The 26,363-nt window shown below is 44.7% G+C and overlaps 1 protein-coding gene across 1 annotated transcript; it reads left to right on the plus strand.

Moving 5' to 3' along the window:
* The first annotated feature begins 1,508 nt into the window (after positions 1-1,508).
* LOC123725195 (sodium/potassium/calcium exchanger 3) lies at positions 1,509-26,002 on the plus strand. The gene is made up of 17 exons (XM_045690050.1): positions 1,509-2,617; positions 6,059-6,175; positions 12,724-12,800; positions 13,047-13,121; positions 13,350-13,434; positions 13,765-13,868; positions 14,076-14,150; positions 14,336-14,361; positions 15,191-15,244; positions 15,351-15,493; positions 15,674-15,840; positions 15,950-16,193; positions 17,102-17,268; positions 17,404-17,522; positions 22,143-22,251; positions 22,333-22,398; positions 23,488-26,002. Exons 1-17 carry the CDS (start codon positions 2,509-2,511, stop codon positions 23,596-23,598), a joined length of 1,848 nt encoding a protein of 615 aa, XP_045546006.1. The 5' UTR covers positions 1,509-2,508; the 3' UTR covers positions 23,599-26,002.
* Positions 26,003-26,363: the final 361 nt, after the last annotated feature.

Below are 26,363 nucleotides of genomic sequence, written 5' to 3' on the forward strand. Positions count from 1 at the left end.
ATTCATAGATTTGAGATGGGTATGAAAATGTGTTTTTTTTGCAAAACACTATATATCCAGTGTTTAGCTGGAATGGAATGTTCGTATCTTGTATTTGACTGTGATATGTGGTTGTCTCATCTAGCTATCTTAAGATGAATGTACAGTAAGTAAGTCACTCTGGATAAGAGACTCTGCTAAATGACTCCCTTCTGTAGTGTCTCTGGATAAGAGACTCTGCTAAATGACTCCCTACTGTAGTGTCTCTGGATAAGAGACTCTGCTAAATGACTCCCTACTGTAGTGTCTCTGGATAAGAGACTCTGCTAAATGACTCCCTTCTGTAGTGTCTCTGGATAAGAGACTCTGCTAAATGACTCCCTACTGTAGTGTCTCTGGATAAGAGACTCTGCTAAATGACTCCCTTCTGTAGTGTCTCTGGATAAGAGACTCTGCTAAATGACTCCCTACTGTAGTGTCTCTGGATAAGAGACTCTGCTAAATGACTCCCTTCTGTAGTGTCTCTGGATAAGAGACTCTGCTAAATGACTCCCTACTGTAGTGTCTCTGGATAAGAGACTCTGCTAAATTACTCCCTTCTGTAGTGTCTCTGGATAAGAGACTCTGCTAAATGACTCCCTTCTGTAGTGTCTCTGGATAAGAGACTCTGCTAAATGACTCCCTACTGTAGTGTCTCTGGATAAGAGACTCTGCTAAATTACTCCCTTCTGTAGTGTCTCTGGATAAGAGACTCTGCTAAATGACTCCCTTCTGTAGTGTCTCTGGATAGAGCCTCTGCTAAATGACTACACTGTAAATGTTCTACAGATCTCATATTACTGTATTTAAAAAAAAAATATGTCTTAAATATTGATGTCACAAATGTATCATTTGTACATTTATTTATAAAAAAGTAGTTATTTGTTACATCTGACTGTGTAAAACCTAGCATTTTGTGTCTCCATCAAGTGATAGATTTAAACAAATACTTGTCTGTCATTGAACATGCCATGATTAGATAGTGAAAAAACACACCAATCTCTTTCAAAAGTTCTTTAAATAATAAAAGCTAATTTACCAACATTTCAGAAAATGTATATATAGTGTTTTGGAATGAAAATGTTCATATGGAAAGCCTTACCATCAGTCTGAACAGTTTTACTGCATGTGAAACTAAAGTCACAACGTGCTGTAATGACAGTAGGACTAAATAAAGGAAGGGAAGTGTTTACTTAATGGAATTGACTATATATTGCCTCCTCATGCATGTGCACACGCATGTACATACACACAGAGTGAACTCTACAGAAAACTAAGGCCTGTTTGACTATGTTAAATGTCTTCACAAGTGCATACAGTAAAGAAAGGCAAATACATTTTCCAAATCTCATTCCACAAAAGTGTGATTCGTAACACACCAAGACAACATAACAAAAACACTTCCCTGGACTTTGTCCTCTGGAAAGCTTTCCTAAACACCAGCCACGGTGAAGCTCTTTATCTTCCCTGGCCTGACACCTGGAGAAGGGCTGATGACAACAATACCAGGTCTTATGTCTTTATTTGGGGTTGGTGCTGCAGGCAGAATCTTCACTAGGGGCCAGAGCAAAACGTGTCACACATAGCTCAAGGGCTTAATTTTAATGCAGGTTTGACTCACCGATGTTCTGTAAACATAGACAGCATGCACTGGTGTGTGTGTGTCTGTGTGTGTCAGATTAGTAGAGAGAGAGTGTGTGTGTTTCAGGTGATGTGTAGCAATGTGTGTGTGTGTGTGGGGCTCACTCCTTTTCAGATATAATGTCTGTGAAATGTTAAAACCAGGCCAATTTTGCACGTTGCCAAACACATCACTCTTGTTGTTTGACTACAGTAGCACAGTAGTAGCCTTGGCCTAAAATTGTCTCTTGTAAATTCATAGCTCATGAAGAATTTCTATCACTATGTTCAGATGACAAATTGCCACACTGGTTGCTTGAGGATATAGGCTATCTTAGAAAATTGGCTCAGCACAGTGTTAGGATTTTGTTTTGTTGCACTCTATGCATTGAATGACGCCGAGCATGTCGCCGCCTAGTGGCGCACACGAACACAGCGCACAACACGACGACCGACACGACTTCACAACCAGAGTGGTAATAGTGTCAAGGCAGAAAGACCGTACCGCTACCCAGCGCCTAAACTCTCGTGTTTGAACCGGATTCTGCTGTCGCCGACCTTTCAATCTGTCCACCGATCTGAAGGCTGTAAGTGCTCTCATCGCTTCTGCATCCACCCCTCCTCTTGTGTAATCTTGTGTGATCTCAAGGCATGGATGTCACGGTGCGCCTTGGCAGAATAAAATATTGTAATCCGAATTGAGTAGTCTACAGTCTGCGACGATTTAGCACTGGTTTACACAATCAACTAACTTGACATTCAAGTTGCAGAGGAAAGTGTAGCCTAGTGCAATTAAGCTGTGAAAAGTGGAAACCGACCTGACCGTAACCGCAACGGATATGTTTTGACTGGTGAGGGTCCGACTTCGGAATGAAGGCGGCGGTACAGACAGGGAGACGGCGGCCCTTCCAGCGGTTCTGCTGCTGTGGAGTTGGGCTTCTCGCGGTCATTTGGCTCGCACAGGTCGCGCACGTGACAGGTGAGTTTTTCCACAAGGAATAATGATGGGTACATTTTGCATAATGTAAATTAACGTATATTATTGCTTGTAAATGTGGGGTGTTTTTTAGCATCACATATTTTTTACTATTCCTTTTAAAGTTGATAACATTTTAGGACATTTTCATATCTTCACAGATTGTATTATAATACCTAAGGGTGGAAATGATCGATCTGTCAGCTCATTCACATTCTTCATTCATTAAATGTACAATTAAATACTGCCATCGGCTAAATATGCAAGATTATTTAATTTCTCGCAAGATAATCATTATGTAACCATATTGATAATAGGCTGTATGGGATGAAAGAGAGAGATTTGGAACCAACAGATTGGATGATCCCCTCCCCTGTCCCATCCCCCAATATTCTGCACCTAGACTGTGCGTCACATTGAATCTTCAGCATAATTTTTTTGTTAACCCTTATTTTACCAGGTAGATTGACTGAGAACACGTTCTCATTTACAGCAATGACCTGGTGAATAATTACAGGGGATGAATGAGCCAGTTGGAAGCTGGGGATGATTAGGTGGCCATGATGGTCAGATTGTGAATTTAGCCAGGACACCAGGGTTAACATCACTACTCTGATGATAAGTGCCATGGGATCTTTAGTGAGCACAGAAGTCAGGACACCAATTTAACATCACATCCAATAAACAACACCCTACACCAGGCGATGTCCCCAATCACCGCTCTGGGATCTTTTTCTTGTCTGTTTGACCAAAGGAAAGAGTGCCTCCTACTGGCCCTCCAACTCTACTTCCAGCAGCATTTGGTCTCCCATCCAGGACTGACCCTGCTTAGCTTCAGAGGCAAGCAGTGGGATGCAGGGTGGTATGCTGCTGGCATCACCCCCCTGCTCCAGCCTGGTATCCTCTCAGAACCTCTCATCTCAGGCAATCACCTGCACAGAACCTCCTAGAGTCTAACCAATTACTCTGAAGGGAACCCAGAGAATACATATCCTTATCAAGCATTGCATTAAGTAACATGAAGACGGATGATTGGAATTGCACCACAGTGAGAAAATAGATAAGCATATAAACTGTGTGTAAAGGGATGAGTGTATGAACTAAAGAGAACATTGATGGCATGCAGTTATTCATATCCTTTGTATGAACAGTGCATGGTCAACATCTAGCTCAACTCTTACACTACGAGGTCCGGAGACTGCTGGTTTTCTGTTCTTCCTGATGATGAATTGCACACACCTGGTGTTCCAGGTCTAATTCAGTCCCTGATTAGAGGGGAACAATGAAAAATGCAGTGGAACTGGCTTCGAGGTCCAGAGTTGAGTTTGAGGGATCTAGCCTATAGGGGCCCTATTCTCTACAGACCTGGTTCTACTGCTCTAGGTCTCCTGGTTTCCTCTTGGAGGATGGGTTAAAATACTCAGCTATGAAACAACAGATGGTCAGGTAAAATTATTTAATCAAGAGGTGTGTGTGTGTGTGTGTGTGTGTGTGTGTGTGTGTGTGTGTGTGTGTGTGTGTGTGTGTGTGTGTGTGTGTGAGATTGTATGTGTGTGAGATTGTGTGGGCCAGTCCTGTGATTTTCAGGTTGAGAGAGTATGAGTTCATGTAATGATTCATAGATTAAGCTATGACACAAACCTTCTGACAACCAGTGTTCTGATGTTTTTCATATTCTCCTTTATTAGCTGTCATATTCTTCAGTTTTCCCGACTAAACTTTCACTATCTCATAACTACCATCACTGTTGGTTAAGGGCTTTTAAGTAAGCATTTCACGGTAAGGTCTACACATGTTGTATTTGGCGCATGTGACAAATAAAGTTTGATTTGATGCATTTAACCCATATATTAATTAATAGGCCTAATCTTGAGAAAAATATGAGAAATTATTTAAGGTATCTTTCTAATGGCAAATGGCAAGATGTGTATTACTGTATAAATGTATTCATTTGCCATGTTCACCATACAGCATCATTCTAGTGGCAGGCCTACTAGTTGCTATAGTAGAGCAATTGTTCTTGAAGGCTTTTTCATTGATTGCCAGTTCCAGCTTAGTTCGAGGCTTGACCATGCAGATGCAGGAACTTAATTTGAGCCAGTTTGATAAAACAGGAAAATCATCCTGCAGAACTAGGAAATGTGAACTGTTATGTGGATTATAATGAATTAAGATTTTTTGTAGGGGTTGATACAGTTTTCCTTAGGGCAAATAAAGTCTGCAATTGTAAAGTGGAAATTATAAACTTTTGAAGCCTTTTTAAACCTTGAATACACTACAAGTTTAGATTTCCTACTGTGCAAGAAAATTCTCAACAACAATGCCTACAATGCACCAGACAGCTGATCTTGAGGAGTGAATCCCACATCTTCTATAGAAAGAGACGAGACTCAGGCCAAAGTCTTCGTCTGGGTCTGGGTTGGAGCCCTGTGTTCTGTGATGTGTGGTCGTGGTGTGAGTGTGATAATGGCGGCACCGTCTGTGACAGAGGCCCATTTGAATTTCATATTACCCAGGTTCCTCTTGACAGCTCCACATGAAAGCCTCCGCATCCCCACTCTCAGACCTAGTGCAACACGTTGATTGGACTGTAGAGTAAAACAAAGCGGAGAGTGATCATGAAACAGACTGGACACAGAGAGCGATCAAGCAATCTCTTAAACAACCGGAGTAGAGGGTAATGGCCCCCACCTGGCTGGCTGGCTCTGGTCTGGTCTGCTCTACTCTGGTCTGCTCTACTCTGGTCTGCTCGGGCTCTGGTCTGGTCTGCTCTGCTCGGGCTCTGGTCTGCTCGGGCTCTGGTTTGCTCGGGCTTGGACTCTGGTCTGCTCTAATCTGCTCTGGTCTGGTCTACTTGGGCTCTGGTCTGCTCTGCTCGGGCTCTGGTCTGCTTGGGCTCGGGCTCTGGTTTGCTCGGGCTCGGACTCTGGTCTGCTCTAATCTGCTCTGGTCTGGTCTACTCGGGCTCTGGTCTGCACTGGTCTGCTCTGGTCTACTCGGGCTCTGGACATAGATCTCAGTGAGTGGCAGCAGTTATCTCTGTGTTTCAGGTGACAATGACACAGATACAGTACATCAGTGGAGGTCTTCACTGTTGATGCTGTCCTTCCATATATAGTGGTTAATAGCTGAAGTCCAAATAAAGAGATAGGCTATCAACAGAGAGATACAGAACAGGGATTTACTCCGTGAGGAGATTGCAGTGCTGACATGATGAATGGCTTATGAGTGTGCTCATAAAAGATGACATGATCTCCTCTGCTGACTCTCTCCGGTTGCTTCCTCCAGCCTGTATTTTTATTATCTGTCACATCTGCACTAAAACACAAAGCCTTTCAATGTTGTGTCCAATAAGATAGTGTTTTGACTTTGGACTGGTCTTTTGATGAGTCTCAGTGCAATAAAATACTCAAATTACAAATCAGTTGACTAACATTTCAACAGAGCCGGAGTCGTCCGGGTCTCAGCCAGAAGAGGGGGGTGTTCCAGTTCGTTCTAGACGCAGGCTGATGCAGGAGGAGTGGACAGAAGACAACCAGACACTGGACCTTCCTAGACCAGGTGAGTCAGCCTCACAGCCCCAAACCTCTCTCCCACCTCAACCTCCACTGATCCCCATTCTAGACAAAAGTGTATGTTCCCTACCATGTCCTCTGGCACACAGCGTTATATGATTGTCTCCTCAGAGAATAACAGCTGACAGGGACCATTCAAACTGTATAGTATCTCTGTACTCAATAGTCTCCTTAGCATTAGCTGATTATGTACAGATTCCATAGGAGGCCTACAAGTCCTGAAGACACATCGATGCACAAACTGTCTGTTGACTAAATATTTATTTCCCAAACTGTGTGGAACACTTGAGGGGCTCCAGGAGTGTCTAAGCTGTGTAGATGTGACTTAGTGTGTTAATGTGTGTGTGTGTGTGTGTGTGTGTTTTGGGAAGGCGGTTAGTGAGGGTATGCTGTGTGTATGCTGGTGAACCTTGGCTCTCCCCTGCGGGTTAACTGAAAAGGTAATGTGGGCTGAGGCAGCAGTGCAGTGGTTGTCAGGAATCTGTGCTCTGTAAACTGTGCGTCTCAAACTTGGCTGCCAGACCAGAGGAAAGGTTCTGTCTGGAGGGGTTAGAGCGCCATGCCAGACTTGTGCAATGGAAGAATCAAGGAAATATATAAACAGTAAGTAAACACAGTGGAGGACATGGGGTTGAAGACAGATAGGGAGATCTCTGCAGCAGGACAACAGGACTGAGCAATGCACAGTGTAGTGATTTCAGTCTGCGATATGAAAATGTATGAACTGCATTAGATACCACTTTCTCCCTGAGGACACCTGCCACAATCGTTCTAGATTTCCACTTGGCAGAAGAGAACTATTAATGCAATATGTGCACCTGCAACACCAATAAAGCAAGCACTTGATGTGTGGTCTTTCTGTTACAAACAGACCTCCCTCAGTATCTTTGACAAGGACACAACTCCCTTATGGGTCATAGGGTAAATGCAGGTCATAGAACAAGAGGCTGATGGATCTGTGGGCAGGTAGATGACATTAGGTCTTTCAGGGCTGCACTACTCCTAGGTTACAGAGCACAGGGCAGGCTACTCATCTTTATCTTCACGTAAATCCCCTATTCTCTGTTTACTCTAACTGCTAATGATTACATAATCCAAACGGCCAGCTCAGACAGACCTCTAGGAATATTATCTTGGGGATAGCGGAAGTGAGGTTTCAGTACCCCCTACCCCTTATCTCCCGCGGTTTCCCCCGTCTATTGCTATATCTTACTTTATTTCTCCCTCTCTCAATCGCTCCCTCTCTTTCTCTCTCCATCCCCCCGCTGTGTAACAAGACGGAGATGGCAGCGTCTGCCTTCAGTCGACAACCCTTTGAGGCCAGCGTTGCTAAGCAACTGAATGCTACATTTTGAAACCCAGATAATTCTGTCTTTCAAGCATTCAAAGTGCCGAGGCAGAATGAACAACCAGATCGAGCTAAAAATAAACCGGGGGGAGAAGATAAGCCCATGCATTTTAATAAGGGCTCTATTCAATCCGTATCGTGGAAGTTCAGCGTTACAGCGTGATTGACATATACAGACAATGTTCCCGTATCAGCGGAGACTGCATTCATGGTAAATGCTGCAGATGTCGGCTCAGTCGGAAATGACCTTTACATTTTTATTGTGCTCTCTGCAACATTTCAACGATCCAGATCGAATAAATAACGATGGCACGTGTTTTTTATGCATTCGTTTTTTTCGGCAAGCAACAGAGCCAGTCGGTTTGAGGATTCTTTTTCCTCAGAGATATTTTAGTGGTTGCAGGAGAGAACTGAAAAAGAGAATCTGATAGATACTCTAATGATATTTCCTTTCAAAAGACCTTGAGTTTTGTCAGGGGAGTAATTTATTATGGCTGTCAAATAAAGCAAATGGTCACTAATGCAACCATTAAACATGGGAGTAGTTGTGTTTTTTTCTGAAGTCTTTGTAAATTGGGGAGAATATCCTTAGCTCCCGTCCCGTCTCTCTGGAATCCTTGTTCTCTCTGAGTTCACATTGGTTCCTGATGATGACTTAAAGGTCCTAGGTTAAGGGTGGAGATCACTCACCGACAGCTCTGTGTGTGGTTGAACATAAAATGTGGCTCACAGCTACCCGTCTTCATTTCAGATAGGGTATTAGTGGTGGCATTCTAATTGTTTTACTGCAGTAGTGTCCTTTGTTTCCCAGGCCACCAACATAACATTGAGACTTGACGCTTTAAGACGATGGATAGTTGCATGTGATGTGTATGAACAGGTGGAGTAATCTCCTGTGAGGGACTAAAGCTTATTGATTGTTCTCCCACTGTAGGTCTCCGGTGGATTTCTCAAATTATTTCAGCCAGTGTTTTGTCCGATGAAGGAGGGGTTATTGAGGTTTGGTGAGATTTGTGTGGTTGGATTAACTTTGACTATTTTTGCTCTTGTCGGCCTTTCGTGACTATGTCATAAAATCAAAGAAATGTTTTGATTCGGGATAAAAAATGCAAGGTTGTTGTAGTGAGAGCCTCCCAAGTGGTGCAGCGGTCTAAGGCACTGCATCGCAGTGCTTGAGGCATCACTACAGCCCCGGGTTCGATCCCAGGCTGTGTTACAGCCGGCCGTGACCTGTAGACACATGAGGCGGCACACAATTGGCCCAGTGTCATCCGGGTTAGGGAGGGTTTGGCCGGCTGGGATTTCCCATCGTGCTCTAGCGACTCCTTGTGGCGGGCCAGGCGCCTGCAAGCTGACAACAGTCACCAGTTGTACGGTGTTTCCTCCAACACATTGGTGCGGCTGGCTTCCGGGTTAATTGAGCAATGTGTCAACAAGCAGTGCAGATTGGCCCCTTTGCCTCTCCTGAGTCTGTATGTGAGTTGCAGCGATGGGACAAGACTGTAACTACCAATTGGATACCATGAAAAAGGGGTTAAAAAAAGGTTGTTGTAGTGGTTTCAGTCTATGTAGTGGTGCTGTTTCTGTTGGTGCGTGAGACTACTTTACTCTGTGTTTCACTCAATACCTTAGCTTGACTCCAAGAAAACCCTGCAGCTTTTTCAATCAATAACATCTCTTTCTTTCCTTCCCTCTGCCTGCCATTCGGTCACACTCTTAAGTCCCTTGCGGCAGAGTGACTCAAGTGGAGATCATCTCACAGCTTTAGCGGTTTAATTTAGTTGGGGGTTCACTTTTAATCCGGAATGATATGGCATTAAACACACACTCAAGCATACTTATGGGTTCGCACACACGCAGGAACACACACAGATTACATCACATGTCCATTTTGAACCCTTCTCTAGTTACTTGATTGGATCATCAATGAAATGAAATAAGATCAAGCCCATTCACAGTGTGAATAAAGATAAGATCTAGTGTCTCAGAGAGAGATCTATGCAGGTTTGCATTTATTGTCATTAATCTTGCTCTTGAGGCAGCTCTGCAGAGGGGTCACTAGCTGTCATAGCCACTAAGTCACAAAATCCGATGTAAACCTAACCCTAACCTTAACCACACTGCTAACCCTAATGCCTAACCCTAACTTTAAATTAAGACCAAAAAGCTCATTTTTTGTCTTCATGAATTTCTACGATAATATAGCCAATTTTGCAGAAATCTCTCAGTTCTTCCTCAAGGGTAAGATTAATGACAATAAACATCACCCTGTGAGATCTATAGGAGACCAGGCACACAGAGATGTAACACTAGTAGATGTAATGAGAGGGTGCGTGGTGCAGAGCGGAGCCTGTGATGCCAGAGAAGAAACACGTGAACGCTGCTGCAGCTCCACGCCCCGCCCTCGCCCCGCCCCCCAGGCTGTATATTTTATGAGAGGTGATTATGTCCTATGTCCAGTATTGGAAGCCAAGCTCAGATATAGTAAATCATCTTACGGCTGGTCTAGTCAATCAGTAGTCCCGTGACAAAAGCCTAGTAAATGGAACAGAGGATGAGCATCCTCACAAATACAATTCCTAGCCAACACTGTCTCGTATGCTTTCGCTCTCTCAGACCTCTCCTGAGGGTTGGCAAGGAAAAATACATATTTTTAGAAATTTCTCTCCAGAGCTGCCTGTCATTTCTCTTTTTTTCATATTTCATAAGCCAATTCCATGGTAAACACACATTCCCCTCCCTCCCCCTTTCTCACCATTCGCGCAGCCGTCATTGGCTTCCCACTGCCGCCCGTCAAGAAACCACAGTCCCCAGGGAGAGGGTCTCCATGGCAACTGCTTTCACCGAAGCAACCCATCAAAACGTTCATCTGAGCCGCGTGTTTCAGCACGGCATTTGCATAGACACGTTCAACTGGGGCCTTGTGTATTGGGGCTAGATGTCCTGGGGACCTGGGGCAGGATCCAGATCTGGCCCGCTTTCCAAAACACAGCTATAGGATAAGGAACACAGAAAATGATAATAATACCACAACTACAGCACAGATGTCCTCACACTGATAAGATGCAGATGTGTACCCACGTTCTTTAGTGAGATGCTGCCTCACTCTTTCTCATGATAATCTGACAGACAGTTGACATGCTAAGCTGGGATGGTTTAGTGAACAGGTCCTGCCCCAGTGCAACAGCTGGCCAGAAAGCAAAATAAGCTCCTTTCCCCACAGTTCTCTGGGAGGTGGAAGTACAAGCCGAGTAGAGGCAGAGAAAGGGACCCTCACCCTCTGAGGCTCAGATTCAGAATGTTGATTACATCATTAGATGTACATTATTTAAAAAAATATATATATATTTCACCATTATTTAATCAGGTGGGCTAGTTGAGAACAAGTTCTCATTTGCAATTGCGACCTGGCCAAGATAAAGCATAGCAATTTGACACGTACAACAATACAGAGTTACACATGGAATAAACAAAACATACAGTCAATAATACAGTAGAAAAAAAAAGTTTATGTACAGTGAGTGCAAATGAGGTAAGATAAGGGAGTTAAGGTAATAAATAGGCCATGGTGGCGAAATAATTACAATATAGCAATTAAACACTGGAAACATTAGATAACCATATGCTGTACACATACACACACAGTATAGAAGGACATTGTATAGAAGCACACTGTCATCCTACAGACCTCTAGACCATATGGTACCCTCTCCTCTCTGCTTCACACTACAGATTCAAGGATCAAAATCGAATAGCCTTGATCACATGAGAGGTGTGCTCTCCTAATCTACAGGGAGAAGCTTCAGAATGGCATGCTGTCATAGACTTACAGCACAGCTGATGGCATGTAGTGGGCATACTGTGTAGTATATGTCATGAAGCCTATGTTTGGTAGTGTGTGTCATACATCATGTGATGTGTAGCATGTATATTATAGGAAGTGTGTTTGGTGTAGAATGAGTTGTGCAGCATGCGTCAGACAGCGTGCATTGTGGGACTGGCTCTATAGGCTTCCCAGGGCTGCCTGCCTCAGAGCAGCAGGTCTATTAATAGGTTTGGGCTCCCCAGTTGTTAAAGTTCATTTTCCCCTACGTCTGAGTACTGATTTAGCTGCAGTGCCCTGTGCTCTCCAGGCTGCAGCCTCCTCTCCTCTGCTCGTCACGCTGGGGGGAACCAAGGGGAAGCTTTCACTAACACTCTCACATACACCTGAGGACTGGAGGAGCAGAAACCAGCTGTTCCACACACCTCCTCAGAGCTCTGCTCCTCTGCTCCTCTCTCTCTACACGGCCCAGGGGGCAGCATCTGCTAGCCTGTACAGGTGTCTGGCTGCATGGAGGGAGCAATTCCATAGATCAGTTATAGGCTGCTGTGTGTCAGGCGGATAAGTATGATTTCTTGGAGTCTGAGCGAGATCCTGACGCTTAGCTGCAGCAATTCCTTTCGGACCGTGGAGGAACAAACCCTCAAGGTGCCTCCTTCAGCTATATACTGTCAAAGACTCCAGTTACCCAAGTCATAGACTTTGTTTTTACACTGCTGCTACTCACTGTTTATTATCTATGCATAGTCAATTTACCCCTACGACTAACATGTACCCCCACACATTGACTCGGTACCAGTGTCCCCTGTATATAGCCTCATTATTGTTATTTTATTGTGTTACCTTTTGGATTTTTTACTTTACTTTATTTAGTAAATATTTTCTTAACTATATTTTCTTAAAACTACATTGTTGGTTAAGGGCTTGTAAGTAAGCATTTCACAGTAAAGTCTAAAACTGTTGTATTCAGCACATGTGACAAATACAATTTAATTTGATATAGCATTGTATTCCTTCAGAAAGGATTGGACCTGGAAAGCAATTTGGTGAAATTGTCATCCATTCTTCCAGAAGGCCTGCTGTGCTATTACGGTGCTTGTATCTGTCCTTTACGATAAGAAGGATGATGATATAGGGACAGGAAAGCAATGTTATTACAAACCAATGTGCCAGTTTGATGACTGTTCTGCTTTTGGTCTTGAGCGGCATGACATCCATTTAGTCAGATTAGCGCAAGACTCTGATTTCCTTCCCCCCTCTGCTGTTGTTGTTGACTATCCTTTTCCACCTCCATTCTCTCTCTCTCTCTCTCTCTCTCTGTGTCTGTGTCTAACTGTGTTGTACTGTTATCTCTCTCCCCGAGCCGTCCATGAGTTTCCAGAAGATATCTTCACCAAGGAGGAGCTGAAAGCAGGAGCAGTGCTGTTACATGTGCTGTGTGTGAGTGTCCCATAACACACAACGCAGAAAACACACCTGTTTAACACACCTCACAACAACAACCATGATACCATGATACTTTGCAGCCACACAGTGCAATACCATCTGTTCAGATGCTTCATAATATCATTTATCTGCCAATCACAGTGAAGTACACCTGCCTAAATGAACTGAATAACTTAAACACTTCCTTATCACATCCTGACGGATTGTATCTCTATTTTCATCTCTCGCTGTACCTTTTAGGCTATCTACATGTTCTACGCTCTTGCTATTGTCTGTGATGACTACTTTGTCCCTTCCCTGGAGAAAATATCAGAGGTGAGAAAACACCAATTAACGTACAGGATACAGGAAGAAGGAGGCACCATGTGCTGCCTTTTATCACTACATTATTACTACTTTTAGTTGACACATTTAAAATCTAAACTTTGTGCAAGACAGGCTGAAGAGGATTTCTGTTATCATGTATTTCTACAAAGACATAGTGCTTCTTGATCATGTATTATGATTGTGTGAGAATGTTCCCCTTGTCTCTGTCCCTGTCAGAACCTGCAGCTCAGTGAGGATGTGGCTGGGGCAACCTTCATGGCTGCAGGAAGCTCAGCACCAGAGCTCTTCACCTCTCTCATTGGTCAGTTCTTAATCACTCTGTATTTCACCTTATATTTCCTGATATCAGTGGCCAATATTGTGTCAATGAACACTATACATTATGCCCAACACTGACTGATACAAATGGCCCATAACTTTCACCATCTTGCCATGGAGCTTCAATCCATCCAAATGAACATGTTTGTGTATCATGTAATGCTACAAATATCCATATGATGTCAGCAGATGTCAATATGAATAGTCTTTCATTCTACATCAACCTATAGAACACATTGGGATAACCGTCGGTTTCATCCACTAAAATGTAATTGTCACTACAGCCCCTCCCACACCTCTCTTTCCATCTCAGGTGTGTTCATCACTAAAGGAGACGTGGGGGTCGGCACCATCGTGGGATCAGCCGTCTTCAACATCCTGGTCATCATTGGTGTTTGTGGCATCTTTGCGGGCCAGGTAAAGACCTGTCAAAGACTACACACCTTTATGGTCTTAACAGTGTAGCTAGCTATGGCTGAAGAGCTTATGAATACATGGAAACGTATTTTAGAAATTATTCTACACATGCACTGGCTGAGTGAACCTGAGGACTTCACCTTGATTGAGCTGTGTGTTGGTTGTCTGTTAGTGGAATCTCTCTGTGTGGCTCCTCCCCCTCTGCAGACGGTGGTTCTGACATGGTGGTCTCTGTTCAGGGACTCCACCTACTACATCTTCTCTGTGCTGGCTCTCATCCTGGTGAGGCAGACAAGGGAGGGAGGAGGGGAAATTAAGACCACACAATCAAATGCATTTAGAGACCAGTATACAGTAGCTTACTTGTGCTCTACAATTACGGTGCTGTATAATCTGCCTGTACATAGTGAAATGATGGCATGAAATGCAGCTGTGACTATTTTAATGTGTTAACTTTCTCTTTGTAGGTTATATACGATGCAAAAGTTGTCTGGTGAGTTTTATCATGATTAATGCTGCCAAAAGTCTCAATGTTACACGTCAGAATTGTAAAAGTACAGTAAAATAGCAGTTTGCAGGTTTTAGGTGGTAGTTGAACTGTTTACTGGTTTTAAGTGGTAGTTGAACTGTGTATTTCTCTGATTGAGCTGTTTACTGGTTTTAGGTGGTAGTTGAACTGTTATCTAGTTTTAGGTGGTAGTTGAACTGTGTATTTCTCTGATTGAACAGTTTACTGGTTTTAGGTGGTAGTTGAACTGTGTATTTCTCTGACTGAGCTGTTTATTGGTTTTAGGTGGTAGTTGAACTGTGTATTTCTCTGATTGAGCTGTTTACTGGTTTTAAGTGGTAGTTGAACTGTGTATTTCTCTGATTGACCAGTTTACTGGTTTTAAGTGGTAGTTGAACTGTGTATTTCTCTGATTGAGCTGTTTACTAGTTTTAGGTGGTAGTTGAACTGTTTACTAGTTTTAGGTGGTAGTTGAACTGTTTACTAGTTTTAGGTGGTAGTTGAACTGTTTACTAGTTTTAGGTGGTAGTTGAACTGTTTACTAGTTTTAGGTGGTAGTTGAACTGTTTACTGGTTTTAGGTGGTAGTTGAATTGTGTATTTCTCTGATTGAGCTGTTTACTGGTTTTAGGTGGTAGTTGAACTGTGTATTTCTCTGATTGAGCTGTTTACTGGTTTTAGGTGGTAGTTGAACTGTGTATTTCTCTGATTGAACAGTTTACTGGTTTTAGGTGGTAGTTGAACTGTGTATTTCTCTGATTGAACAGTTTACTGGTTTTAGGTGGTAGTTGAACTGTGTATTTCTCTGATTGTAGGTGGGAGGCCGTGCTCCTAATGACCATGTATGGAGTTTACATTGTTATCATGAAGTGAGTATGCTGAAACACCTCTCACAAGAGTCCTCAACCCACAGAGCATGTAACTAGTGTCTGCTTGTGCTGTGTTTCACATATGACAGCTGTTTTGTGGTTTCAGGTTCAACTCCCAGATCAGGGGATGTGTGCAACGTCGGTTTGGGGGCCCGGGTCAGTGCTGCCTTGTCAGTGAGGGACTCAGAGACGAGGAGATGGCAGAGGACGGACTCACCTGTAATACCAACATGGTGCTGCTCAGGAAAGGTCTGTATGGATTGGAGCTCCTTACAGCTCTCACTGTCTGAGTGTTAGAAGCTGTGGCTGTTATTGATTTGTTGTGCTCATTACAAGTCTCACATTATAACCGCATCATAATGCATTATACCTGCCTGTTGGCTTTAGGTAAAGTGTTACCCCTCTTCCCATCCCTCCCTCACCCTGCAGGACAACCCCAGGGTCAGGAGTCTCCTCCAGTGGTGATGGTGGACGAGCTCCTGATCCTCAACCCCCACCAGCTGTCCTTCTCCGAGGCCGGCCTGCGCATAATGATCAGCCCCCACTTCTCCCCTCGCACCAGGCTCACCATGGCAGGCCGTGTGCTCATCAGTGAGGTACTGGACTCAGACTGGAGGAACATCAACAAGGGGCTACATAAGCCACTATGGAGAACTAATGTGCACTCTCACTCGCTCTCACACTCTCTCTCTCTTTCCCACACAGAGACAGAGGTTGATCAGGAGTCCCAACAGCCAGCTGGACGGGGATGCCAGCCCAACGGCAGGGGGCACCCCTCTGAAAGGGTTGGGCTCTGGAGGTCTGGAGAATGGGGGCAGTGTGGAGAAGCAGACCCCTGACGAGGCCAGGGTAGGAGACGCAGGGGGGGAGAAGCCAGGAGCGGAGGGCTGTCACACTGAGGAAGAGGAGGAGGATGATGATGGGCCATTCAGGCCTCTGCATTGGCCAGGTGATATAACAAAATCTGAAAATACTCTGGATACATTCAGTAACATTATAAAATGTGGGGTAGTTGCAACATAAGACAAAACCAAATACAAGGGTTTGAAGTATCTCTAAGTGGCCACTCGCCTCTCCAAAGTGTGCACAGTTCCAACGCAATTTCAATGCACTTTTATGACTATAAGGTGCTTTTTTTTAGCTCTCCTAGCTGTGCCGTTGAGAAACTAGAACAAGCACACTTGTAGTAGTTGAATTTGGAACACAACCCTGCATCCCCACCAAAACACAATTACGGTTGTTCACAATACTGTTCAGAAAAACCACGGGTATGACGCCATGTAATCTTGTAACTCTACATCAAACATAGTGATCATAAACGTTGACACGGTATATGACATGAGTTTTAGGATTTGAAAATGTGAAGTACACATTTGGACTCACAGGTGTTTGGATTGCTTTTCTGCCATCAAAGCGGTATTTATTGTAATCCTCAATGCCTCATCTTTCAAAATACATTGCGTCATCTTAATATACAGCATTTCCCTCACTCAGACAACAAAACATTTGTAAAAGTTGCCCAATTAGCGGGAGGGATGGGAGCAACTTCTTGTCGTGCGCGGTGCTCAAGTTCAGAACAGCTGTCAGTCAAAACCCATTCAGAGCTATGAAGCGCAGAACCAGACCTCTGACGTCATGTATAACAAGTTACTGTACAGCCACTGCTTTCCAATTTTAGGGCTTATTAGTGCCCAAATATGCCATTTTCAACCCGTATACGGGTACGGGTGTAAAGGGCTGCAGACAATTTCCCTGACATTCGCTGAAATTGCATTAGAGGAAAACAAAGTGGGTGTCAGCTCTGGTATGTTCTGGTCTGTGACCGACAGTATATTGTTGTTCATGTGTGTATGGCAGGGGGATGCTGTGCGCGGGTCAAGTGGCTGATCTCGTGGCCCCTGGGCCTGCTGCTGTACTGCACTGTGCCTAACTGTGTGTACCCACGCTGGCACCGCTGGTTCATGGTCACCTTCGTGGCCTCCACCCTGTGGATAGCCATCTTCTCCTACCTCATGGTGTGGATGGTAAGGACCCACAGCAGAGCCGTAAGGGCCATATTGGAACTTCTCCTTGAAGTTTTCCAGGAGTTGTAGGATAATATTGAGAGGGTGAGTGTGTGTGGTGTCTCTGTCTCTGATCTAGCTGTGTGTGCCCACCAGGTCACAATCATCAGCTACACACTAGACATCCCAGACTACATCATGGGCATCACCTTCCTGGCAGCGGGCACCAGCGTGCCAGACTGCATGGCCAGCCTCATTGTAGCTCGGCAAGGTACCCGTCAACCTCTCTTTTCAACTTCCTCTCATCTTCAGACTCCTGACCAGCCTCTTGACGTCCTGGTGGTGTAGTGTAGACTGCTTTAGTTTGACTTTACTCCCTCTCTCCTCAGGTATGGGGGGATATGGCGTTGTCTAACTCCTTTAGTTTGACTTTACTCCCTCTCTCCTCAGGTATGGGGGACATGGCGGTGTCTAACTCCTTTAGTTTGACTTTACTCCCTCTCTCCTCAGGTATGGGGGATATGGCGGTGTCTAACTCCTTTAGTTTGACTTTACTCTCCCTCTCTCCTCAGGTATGGGGGATATGGCGGTGTCTAACTCCTTTAGTTTGACTTTACTCTCCCTCTCTCCTCAGGTATGGGGGACATGGCGGTGTCTAACTCCTTTAGTTTGACTTTACTCCCTCTCTGCTCAGGTATGGGGGACATGGCGGTGTCTAACTCCTTTAGTTTGACTTTACTCTCCCTCTCTCCTCAGGTATGGGGGACATGGCGGTGTCTAACTCCTTTAGTTTGACTTTACTCCCTCTCTCCTCAGGTATGGGGGGACATGGCGGTGTCTAACTCCTTTAGTTTGACTTTACTCCCTCTCTCCTCAGGTATGGGGGATATTGCGGTGTCTAACTCCTTTAGTTTGACTTTACTCCCTCTCTCCTCAGGTATGGGGGATATGGCGGTGTCTAACTCCTTTAGTTTAACTTTACTCCCTCTCTCCTCAGGTAAGGGGGACATGGCGGTGTCTAACTCCTTTAGTTTGACTTTACTCTCCCTCTCTCCTCAGGTATGGCGGACATGGCGGTGTCTAACTCCTTTAGTTTGACTTTACTCCCTCTCTCCTCAGGTATGGGTATGGGGGATATGGCTGTGTCTAACTCCTTTAGTTTGACTTTACTCCCTCTCTCCTCAGGTATGGGGGACATGGCGGTGTCTAACTCCTTTAGTTTGACTTTACTCCCTCTCTCCTCAGGTATGGGGGACATGGCGGTGTCTAACTCCTTTAGTTTGACTTTACTCCCTCTCTCCTCAGGTATGGGGAACACGGCGGTGTCTAACTCCTTTAGTTTGACTTTACTCTCCCTCTCTCCTCAGGTATGGGGGACACGGCGGTGTCTAACTCCTTTAATTTGACTTTACTCCCTCTCTCCTCAGGTATGGGGGACATGGCGGTTTCTAACTCCTTTAGTTTGACTTTACTCCCTCTCTCCTCAGGTATGGGGGATATGGCGGTGTCTAACTCCATTAGTTTGACTTTACTCCCTCTCTCCACAGGTATGGGGGATATGGCGGTGTCTAACTCCTTTAGTTTGACTTTACTCTCCCTCTCTCCTCAGGTATGGGGATATGGCGATGTCTAACTCCTTTAGTTTGACTTTACTCCCTCTCTCCTCAGGTATGGGGGATATGGCGGTGTCTAACTCCTTTAGTTTGACTTTACTCCCTCTCTCCTCAGGTATGGGTGACATGGCGGTGTCTAACTCCTTTAGTTTGACTTTACTCTCCCTCTCTCCTCAGGTATGGGGGACATGGCGGTGTCTAACTCCTCTAGTGTGACTTTACTCCCTCTCTCCTCAGGTATGGGGGACATGGCGGTGTCTAACTCCTTTAGTTTGACTTTACTCCCTCTCTCCTCAGGTATGGGGGACATGGCGGTGTCTAACTCCTTTAGTTTGACTTTACTCCCTCTCTCCTCAGGTATGGGGGATATGGCGGTGTCTAACTCCTTTAGTTTGACTTTACTCCCTCTCTCCTCAGGTATGGGGGACATGGCGGTGTCTAACTCCTTTAGTTTGACTTTACTCCCTCTCTCCTCAGGTATGGGGGACATGGCGGTGTCTAACTCCTTTAGTTTGACTTTACTCCCTCTCTCCTCAGGTATGGGGGACATGGCGGTGTCTAACTCCTTTAGTTTGACTTTACTCTCCCTCTCTCCTCAGGTATGGGGGATATGGCGGTGTCTAACTCCTTTAGTTTGACTTTACTCCCTCTCTCCTCAGGTATGGGGGACATGGCGGTGTCTAACTCCTTTAGTTTGACTTTACTCTCCCTCTCTCCTCAGGTATGGGGGACATGGCGGTGTCTAACTCCTTTAGTTTGACTTTACTCCCTCTCTCCTCAGGTATGGGTATGGGGGATATGGCTGTGTCTAACTCCTTTAATTTGACTTTACTCCCTCTCTCCTCAGGTATGGGGGACATGGCGGTGTCTAACTCCTTTAGTTTGACTTTACTCCCTCTCTCCTCAGGTATGGGGGACATGGCGGTGTCTAACTCCTTTAGTTTGACTTTACTCTCCCTCTCTCTTCAGGTATGGGGGATATGGCGGTGTCTAACTCCTTTAGTTTGACTTTACTCCCTCTCTCCTCAGGTATGGGGGACATGGCGGTGTCTAACTCCTTTAGTTTGACTTTACTCCCTCTCTCCTCAGGTATGGGGGACATGGCGGTGTCTAACTCCTTTAGTTTGACTTTACTCTCCCTCTCTCCTCAGGTATGGGGGACATGGCGGTGTCTAACTCCTTTAGTGTGACTTTATTCCCTCTCTCCTCAGGTATGGGGGACATGGCGGTGTCTAACTCCTTTAGTTTGACTTTACTCCCTCTCTCCTCAGGTATGGGGACATGGCGGTGTCTAACTCCTTTAGTTTGACTTTACTCTCCCTCTCTCCTCAGGTATGGGGGACATGGCGGTGTCTAACTCCTTTAGTTTGACTTTACTCTCCCTCTCTCCTCAGGTATGGGGATATGGCGGTGTCTAACTCCTTTAGTTTGACTTTACTCTCCCTCTCTCCTCAGGTATGGGGAACACGGCGGTGTCTAACTCCTTTAGTTTGACTTTACTCTCCCTCTCTCCTCAGGTATGGGGGACATGGCGGTGTCTAACTCCTTTAGTTTGACTTTACTCCCTCTCTCCTCAGGTATGGGGGACATGGCGGTGTCTAACTCCTTTAGTTTGACTTTACTCCCTCTCTCCTCAGGTATGGGGGATATGGCGGTGTCTAACTCCATTAGTTTGACTTTACTCCCTCTCTCCTCAGGTATGGGGGATATGGCGGTGTCTAACTCCTTTAGTTTGACTTTACTCCCTCTCTCCTCAGGTATGGGGGACATGGCGGTGTCTAACTCCTTTAGTTTGACTGTTCTCCCTCTCTCCTCAGGTATGGGGGGACATGGCGGTGTCTAACTCCTTTAGTTTGACTTTACTCCCTCTCTCCTCAGGTATGGGGAACACGGCGGTGTCTAACTCCTTTAGTTTGACTTTACTCCCTCTCTTCTCAGGTATGGGGGATATGGCGGTGTCTAACTCCATTAGTTTGACTTTACTCCCTCTCTCCTCAGGTATGGGGAACACGGCGGTGTCTAACTCCTTTAGTTTGACTTTACTCCCTCTCTCCTCAGGTATGGGGGATATGGCGGTGTCTAACTCCTTTAGTTTGACTTTACTCCCTCTCTCCTCAGGTATGGGGGACATGGCGGTGTCTAACTCCTTTAGTTTGACTTTACTCTCCCTCTCTCCTCAGGTATGGGGGATATGGCGGTGTCTAACTCCTTTAGTTTGACTTTACTCCCTCTCTCCTCAGGTATGGGGGACATGGCGGTGTCTAACTCCTTTAGTTTGACTTTACTCCCTCTCTCCTCAGGTATGGGGGACATGGCGGTGTCTAACTCCTTTAGTTTGACTTTACTCTCCCTCTCTCCTCAGGTATGGGTATGGGGGATATGGCTGTGTCTAACTCCTTTAATTTGACTTTACTCCCTCTCTCCTCAGGTATGGGGGACATGGCGGTGTCTAACTCCTTTAGTTTGACTTTACTCCCTCTCTCCTCAGGTATGGGGGACATGGCGGTGTCTAACTCCTTTAGTTTGACTTTACTCTCCCTCTCTCCTCAGGTATGGGGGATATGGCGGTGTCTAACTCCTTTAGTTTGACTTTACTCCCTCTCTCCTCAGGTATGGGGGACATGGCGGTGTCTAACTCCTTTAGTTTGACTTTACTCTCCCTCTCTCCTCAGGTATGGGGAACACGGCGGTGTCTAACTCCTTTAGTTTGACTTTACTCTCCCTCTCTCCTCAGGTATGGGGGACATGGCGGTGTCTAACTCCTTTAGTTTGACTTTACTCCCTCTCTCCTCAGGTATGGGGGACATGGCGGTGTCTAACTCCTTTAGTTTGACTTTACTCCCTCTCTCCTCAGGTATGGGGATATGGCGGTGTCTAACTCCATTAGTTTGACTTTACTCCCTCTCTCCTCAGGTATGGGGGATATGGCGGTGTCTAACTCCTTTAGTTTGACTTTACTCTCCCTCTCTCCTCAGGTATGGGGGATATGGCGATGTCTAACTCCTTTAGTTTGACTTTACTCCCTCTCTCCTCAGGTATGGGGGATATGGCGGTGTCTAACTCCTTTAGTTTGACTTTACTCCCTCTCTCCTCAGGTATGGGGGATATGGCGGTGTCTAACTCCTTTAGTTTGACTTTACTCTCCCTCTCTCCTCAGGTATGGAGGACATGGCGGTGTCTAACTCCTTTAGTTTGACTTTACTCCCTCTCTCCTCAGGTATGGGGGACATGGCGGTGTCTAACTCCTTTAGTTTGACTTTACTCCTTTTCTCCTCAGGCATGGGGGGACATGGCGGTGTCTAACTCCATTGGCAGTAATATCTTTGACATCCTGTTGGGGCTGGGTTTCCCCTGGGCTCTGCGCACTCTGGTGGTGGACAACGGATCATTGGTGGGTTCATTAAAACTCTCTCTCTATGGACATTTAACAATCATCGACATCAGACCCCTCTCATCCTCCTCTTCCTCACAGGTCTACATCAATAACAAGGGCCTGGTGTATTCTGTCGTCCTGCTGCTGGCCTCTGTCTTCCTCACAGTAAGTGTGTGTGCATGCGTTTGTGCCACCATCAGTTACTGTTTCACTAGACATCTGGTTCTGAGCATCATTTAACCACATACCAGGCCATGCCACACACGTATCACACTTCTATTGGTGTTTCACTTTTTACAAGTCTTTTCTTACACACCACAAACACAGTACGATCATAGTTTTACTGGTATTTAAGGTTTTTACAAGATATTTGTTATGGACCACAAGCAGGATGGCGGCAGACAAGACAGAGTATAGTACAGTCTTTCTGGAGCCAGTTGTGGTTCCGGTCTTATGATACTGATGGTTTGTACCATTGTGGCTACCACAGCTCCAACTAGTTGTCGGGGATTAAAGTTGTTGACAACTGTAGCATTTTAGCTAATCTAACTATAACCCTTTTCCTTACCTATACCTCCATCTCCTAACCTGCCACATTAGTTCTCCTAACCTGCCACGTTTGTTCTCCTAACCTCCCAAGTTAGTTCTCCTAACCTGTCACATTAGTTCTCCTAACCTGCCACATTAGTTCTCCTAACCTGCCACGTTTGTTCTCCTAACCTCCCAAGTTAGTTCTCCTAACCTGTCACATTAGTTATCCTAACCTGCCACGTTTGTTCTCCTAACCTGCCACGTTAGTTCTAACCTGCCATGTTAGTTATCCTAACCTGCCACGTTTGTTCTCCTAACCTCCCAAGTTAGTTCTCCTAACCTGTCACATTAGTTATCCTAACCTGCCACGTTTGTTCTCCTAACCTGCCACGTTAGTTCTAACCTGCCATGTTAGTTATCCTAACCTGCCACGTTTGTTCTCCTAACCTCCCAAGTTAGTTCTCCTAACCTGTCACATTAGTTATCCTAACCTGCCACGTTTGTTCTCCTAACCTGCCATTTAAACAAACCATCAGTATCACCATACCGGTGCTAGACAAGTTCATTGTGTGGCTCCATCTATTACGCAATCACCCAGTCATAGCCAAGCTATTCCTTTCTTTACCTCATGCAACTTTTCTTTCCCATTTCCATTAAACCCCTCTCCATCTGCCCATCCCCTGTTCTCTCTTCAAATCCCCCTCTTCCCTTCTTACCTCCCAGGTCATGAGTGTCCATCTGAACCACTGGAAGCTGGACCGCCGTCTGGGCCTGGGGCTGATATTACTCTATGCCGTCTTCCTGCTCTGCTCCATCTTCTTTGGGCAGATGTGAGGCTGACGCTGGGGTCGAAGGTCAACCCTGATTTGCCTTCCTGTCAGCTGCCACGTCTTGAAGTCCTCTGTCTCCCTGAGATACTCTGTCCTAAAGCCAAAAAAAACAGCCTCAGCTACATCGTGCTACAGTTAACATGTGATGTACCACAAACAGGATATCCTTGGGTGACATTGTACACAAATACACGTTTTACTATCCTTGTGGGGACCTAAAACCCTTGCCCTAACCCTAAATAGCCTTTGTCCACAAGGGAGAATTTTCCTTGTTTTACTATCCTTGTGAGGACTTCCGGATAGTCTCACACACACACACACACACACACACACACACACACACACACACACACACACACACACACACACACACACACACACACACACACACACACACACACACACACACACACACACACACACACGTTGTGTTCTTCTATCCTTGTGGGGACCTAAAATGCATTTCCATTCAAAACACTATTTTCCCTAACTCCTAACCATAAACCACTAACCCCTTACCCTAATTCTAACCTTAATGGTAACCCTAAACCTAAATCCTAAACTTAAAATAACCTTTGTCCTCGTGGGGACGTGGGAAATGTCCCCACGAGGGACAACTTTCCTTGTTTCACTTGTGGTGACTCTTGGGGATTTTAAGGTCCCCTCAAGGATAGAAGAACCTACTCACATACACACACACGCGCACACACACGCACACACACACACACACAGCAGTCTTTTCTATAGCACAAACCTTTTTCTTCCGAAGTTTGTTGTTTTCATACTTAGCAACACCTAATGTTCAGCAGTGACCAATGGAAAAATAATACAGTAGACTAATCCTCGTTTCTTGACCTTACGTTTGGAACGCCCAGTGTTTGTTTTCAATGTATGCCCTAGCTGACATTACCTTGTTGTGTGGTGATACAGTGTGTACATTTGTGCAAATGTGTAGCAGTGCTGGGGTACAGTGGAGCATAGAACTGTCAGTAAGGTACTATGAACGAAGCAATAAGAAAAATGAACGCTGTTAACGTGTCATAGACTTATAATAGAAGAAGTATTCGTAAGAGATGCAGATTATGTGACTAGAATTTGTAAAGTGACTGACCGAGTTCCTCCAAAGAGGATTCATTAATAATTTTTTGCCTCACTGCTTTTGAACATGTACTGTTACAAACTAAGTAAATAATAGGCTAACGTGAAATCTACGATTTTAGCATTTTTAGAAGTGTTATTACTATTGACGACATGTTTCTATGAGTGTCACAACCTTTGATATCATGCGTACGGGTCTGTGGTAATAGTTCACTACGTTTAGGGACGATCATTGTTTGTATTACTGTACAATGATTATTAGGTCTACAAGACCATACTTTTTACTGTTTCTAAATGTTTACTAAATATTTTACATAGTTTTACAAAACATTTATGTCAGACAGACTAGATTTGTGGTGTTTTTGATATAAGCACTAAATAACATATTCTTCCCATGATATTTGTGAGAATATCATATACTGTAACTGAAAAATGAAGTATATTTTTGTCACTTTGGAAAGTGATACTAAATAAGACTGACACTTCAGATCAGCACAGTCCACCTATATCTGATGAAAGGAGAATAAGGTTATATTGAATTGTATCACTTTCTAAGCCACTATTCTATTTAAGCCAGCTAAGATCCTTTTTAGCACTGAACCGCCTTGATTTAGAATCTTTATTTATTATTTCCAACAGATTTTATATATTTCTTTTGTCAAGTGCTTGTGATTACAATACTTAATGGTTTGCTCTGCAAAATAGTATATTCTCAAAAACGTATAGGTATTTATTTACAGGGTGGATATGATTTCCTGAAATCATTTAGATTTCAGATCAGATCAAATGACTCAAACTTTTTGCCAAATGAAAGGACTGCAGAATACATTCTTTATGTGATCGAACTATTGCACTGAACGAAAACATAAATGCAACATGCAACAATTTCAAAGAATGTACTGAGTTACAGTTTATATAAGGAAATGGAAATAAATTCATTAGGCCCTAATCAATGGATTTCACATGACTGGGCAGGGGCACAGCCATGTGTGGGCCTGGGGGGCATAGGCCCAACCACTTGGCAGTCTGGCCCACCGACTGGGCAGCCAGGCCCAGCCAATCAGTATATGCTTTTCCCCACAAAAGGGATTTATTACAGACAGGAGTACTCCTCAGTTTCATCAGTTGTCTGGGTGGCTGGTCTCAGACGATCCTACAGGTGAAGAAGCCGGATGTGGAGATCCTGGGCTGGCGGGGTTACACGTGCTCTGCGGTTGTGAGGCCGGTTGGATGTACTGCCAAATTCTCTAAAGGGACGATAGAGGTGGCTTATGGTAGAGAAATTAACATTCAATTCTCTGGCAACAGCTCTGGTGGACATTCCTGCAGTCAGCATGCCAATTGCACGCTCCCTCAAAACTTGAGACATCTGTGGCATTGTGTTGTGTGACAAAACTGCACATTTTACAGTGGCCTTTTATTGTCGCCAGCACAAGGTGCACATGTCTAATGATCGTGCTGTTTAATCAGCTTCTTGATATGCCACACCTGTTAGGTGGATGGATTATCTTCGCAAAGCAGAAATGCTCACTAATAGGGATGTCATCAAATTTGTTTACAAAATTTGAGAGAAATACGCTTTTTGTGTGTATGGAACATTTCTGAGATCTTTTATTTTAGCTCATGAAACATGAGACCAACACTTAACATGTTGCGTTTATATTTTTGTTC

The sequence above is a fragment of the Salmo salar genome, chromosome ssa11 (genome assembly GCF_905237065.1).
Source record: "Salmo salar chromosome ssa11, Ssal_v3.1, whole genome shotgun sequence".
NCBI lineage: Eukaryota > Metazoa > Chordata > Actinopteri > Salmoniformes > Salmonidae > Salmo > Salmo salar.

Coding starts and splice junctions, on each gene's coding strand:
- LOC123725195 (XM_045690050.1), top strand. CDS start 2,509: ATGAAGGCGGCGGTACAGACAGGGAGACGGCGGCCCTTCCAGCGGTTC. Junction 14,151..14,335: donor CTGTGCTGGCTCTCATCCTG/GTGAGGCAGACA, acceptor TTCTCTTTGTAG/GTTATATACGATGCAAAAGT. Junction 16,194..17,101: donor CAGGCCTCTGCATTGGCCAG/GTGATATAACAA, acceptor TGTGTATGGCAG/GGGGATGCTGTGCGCGGGTC.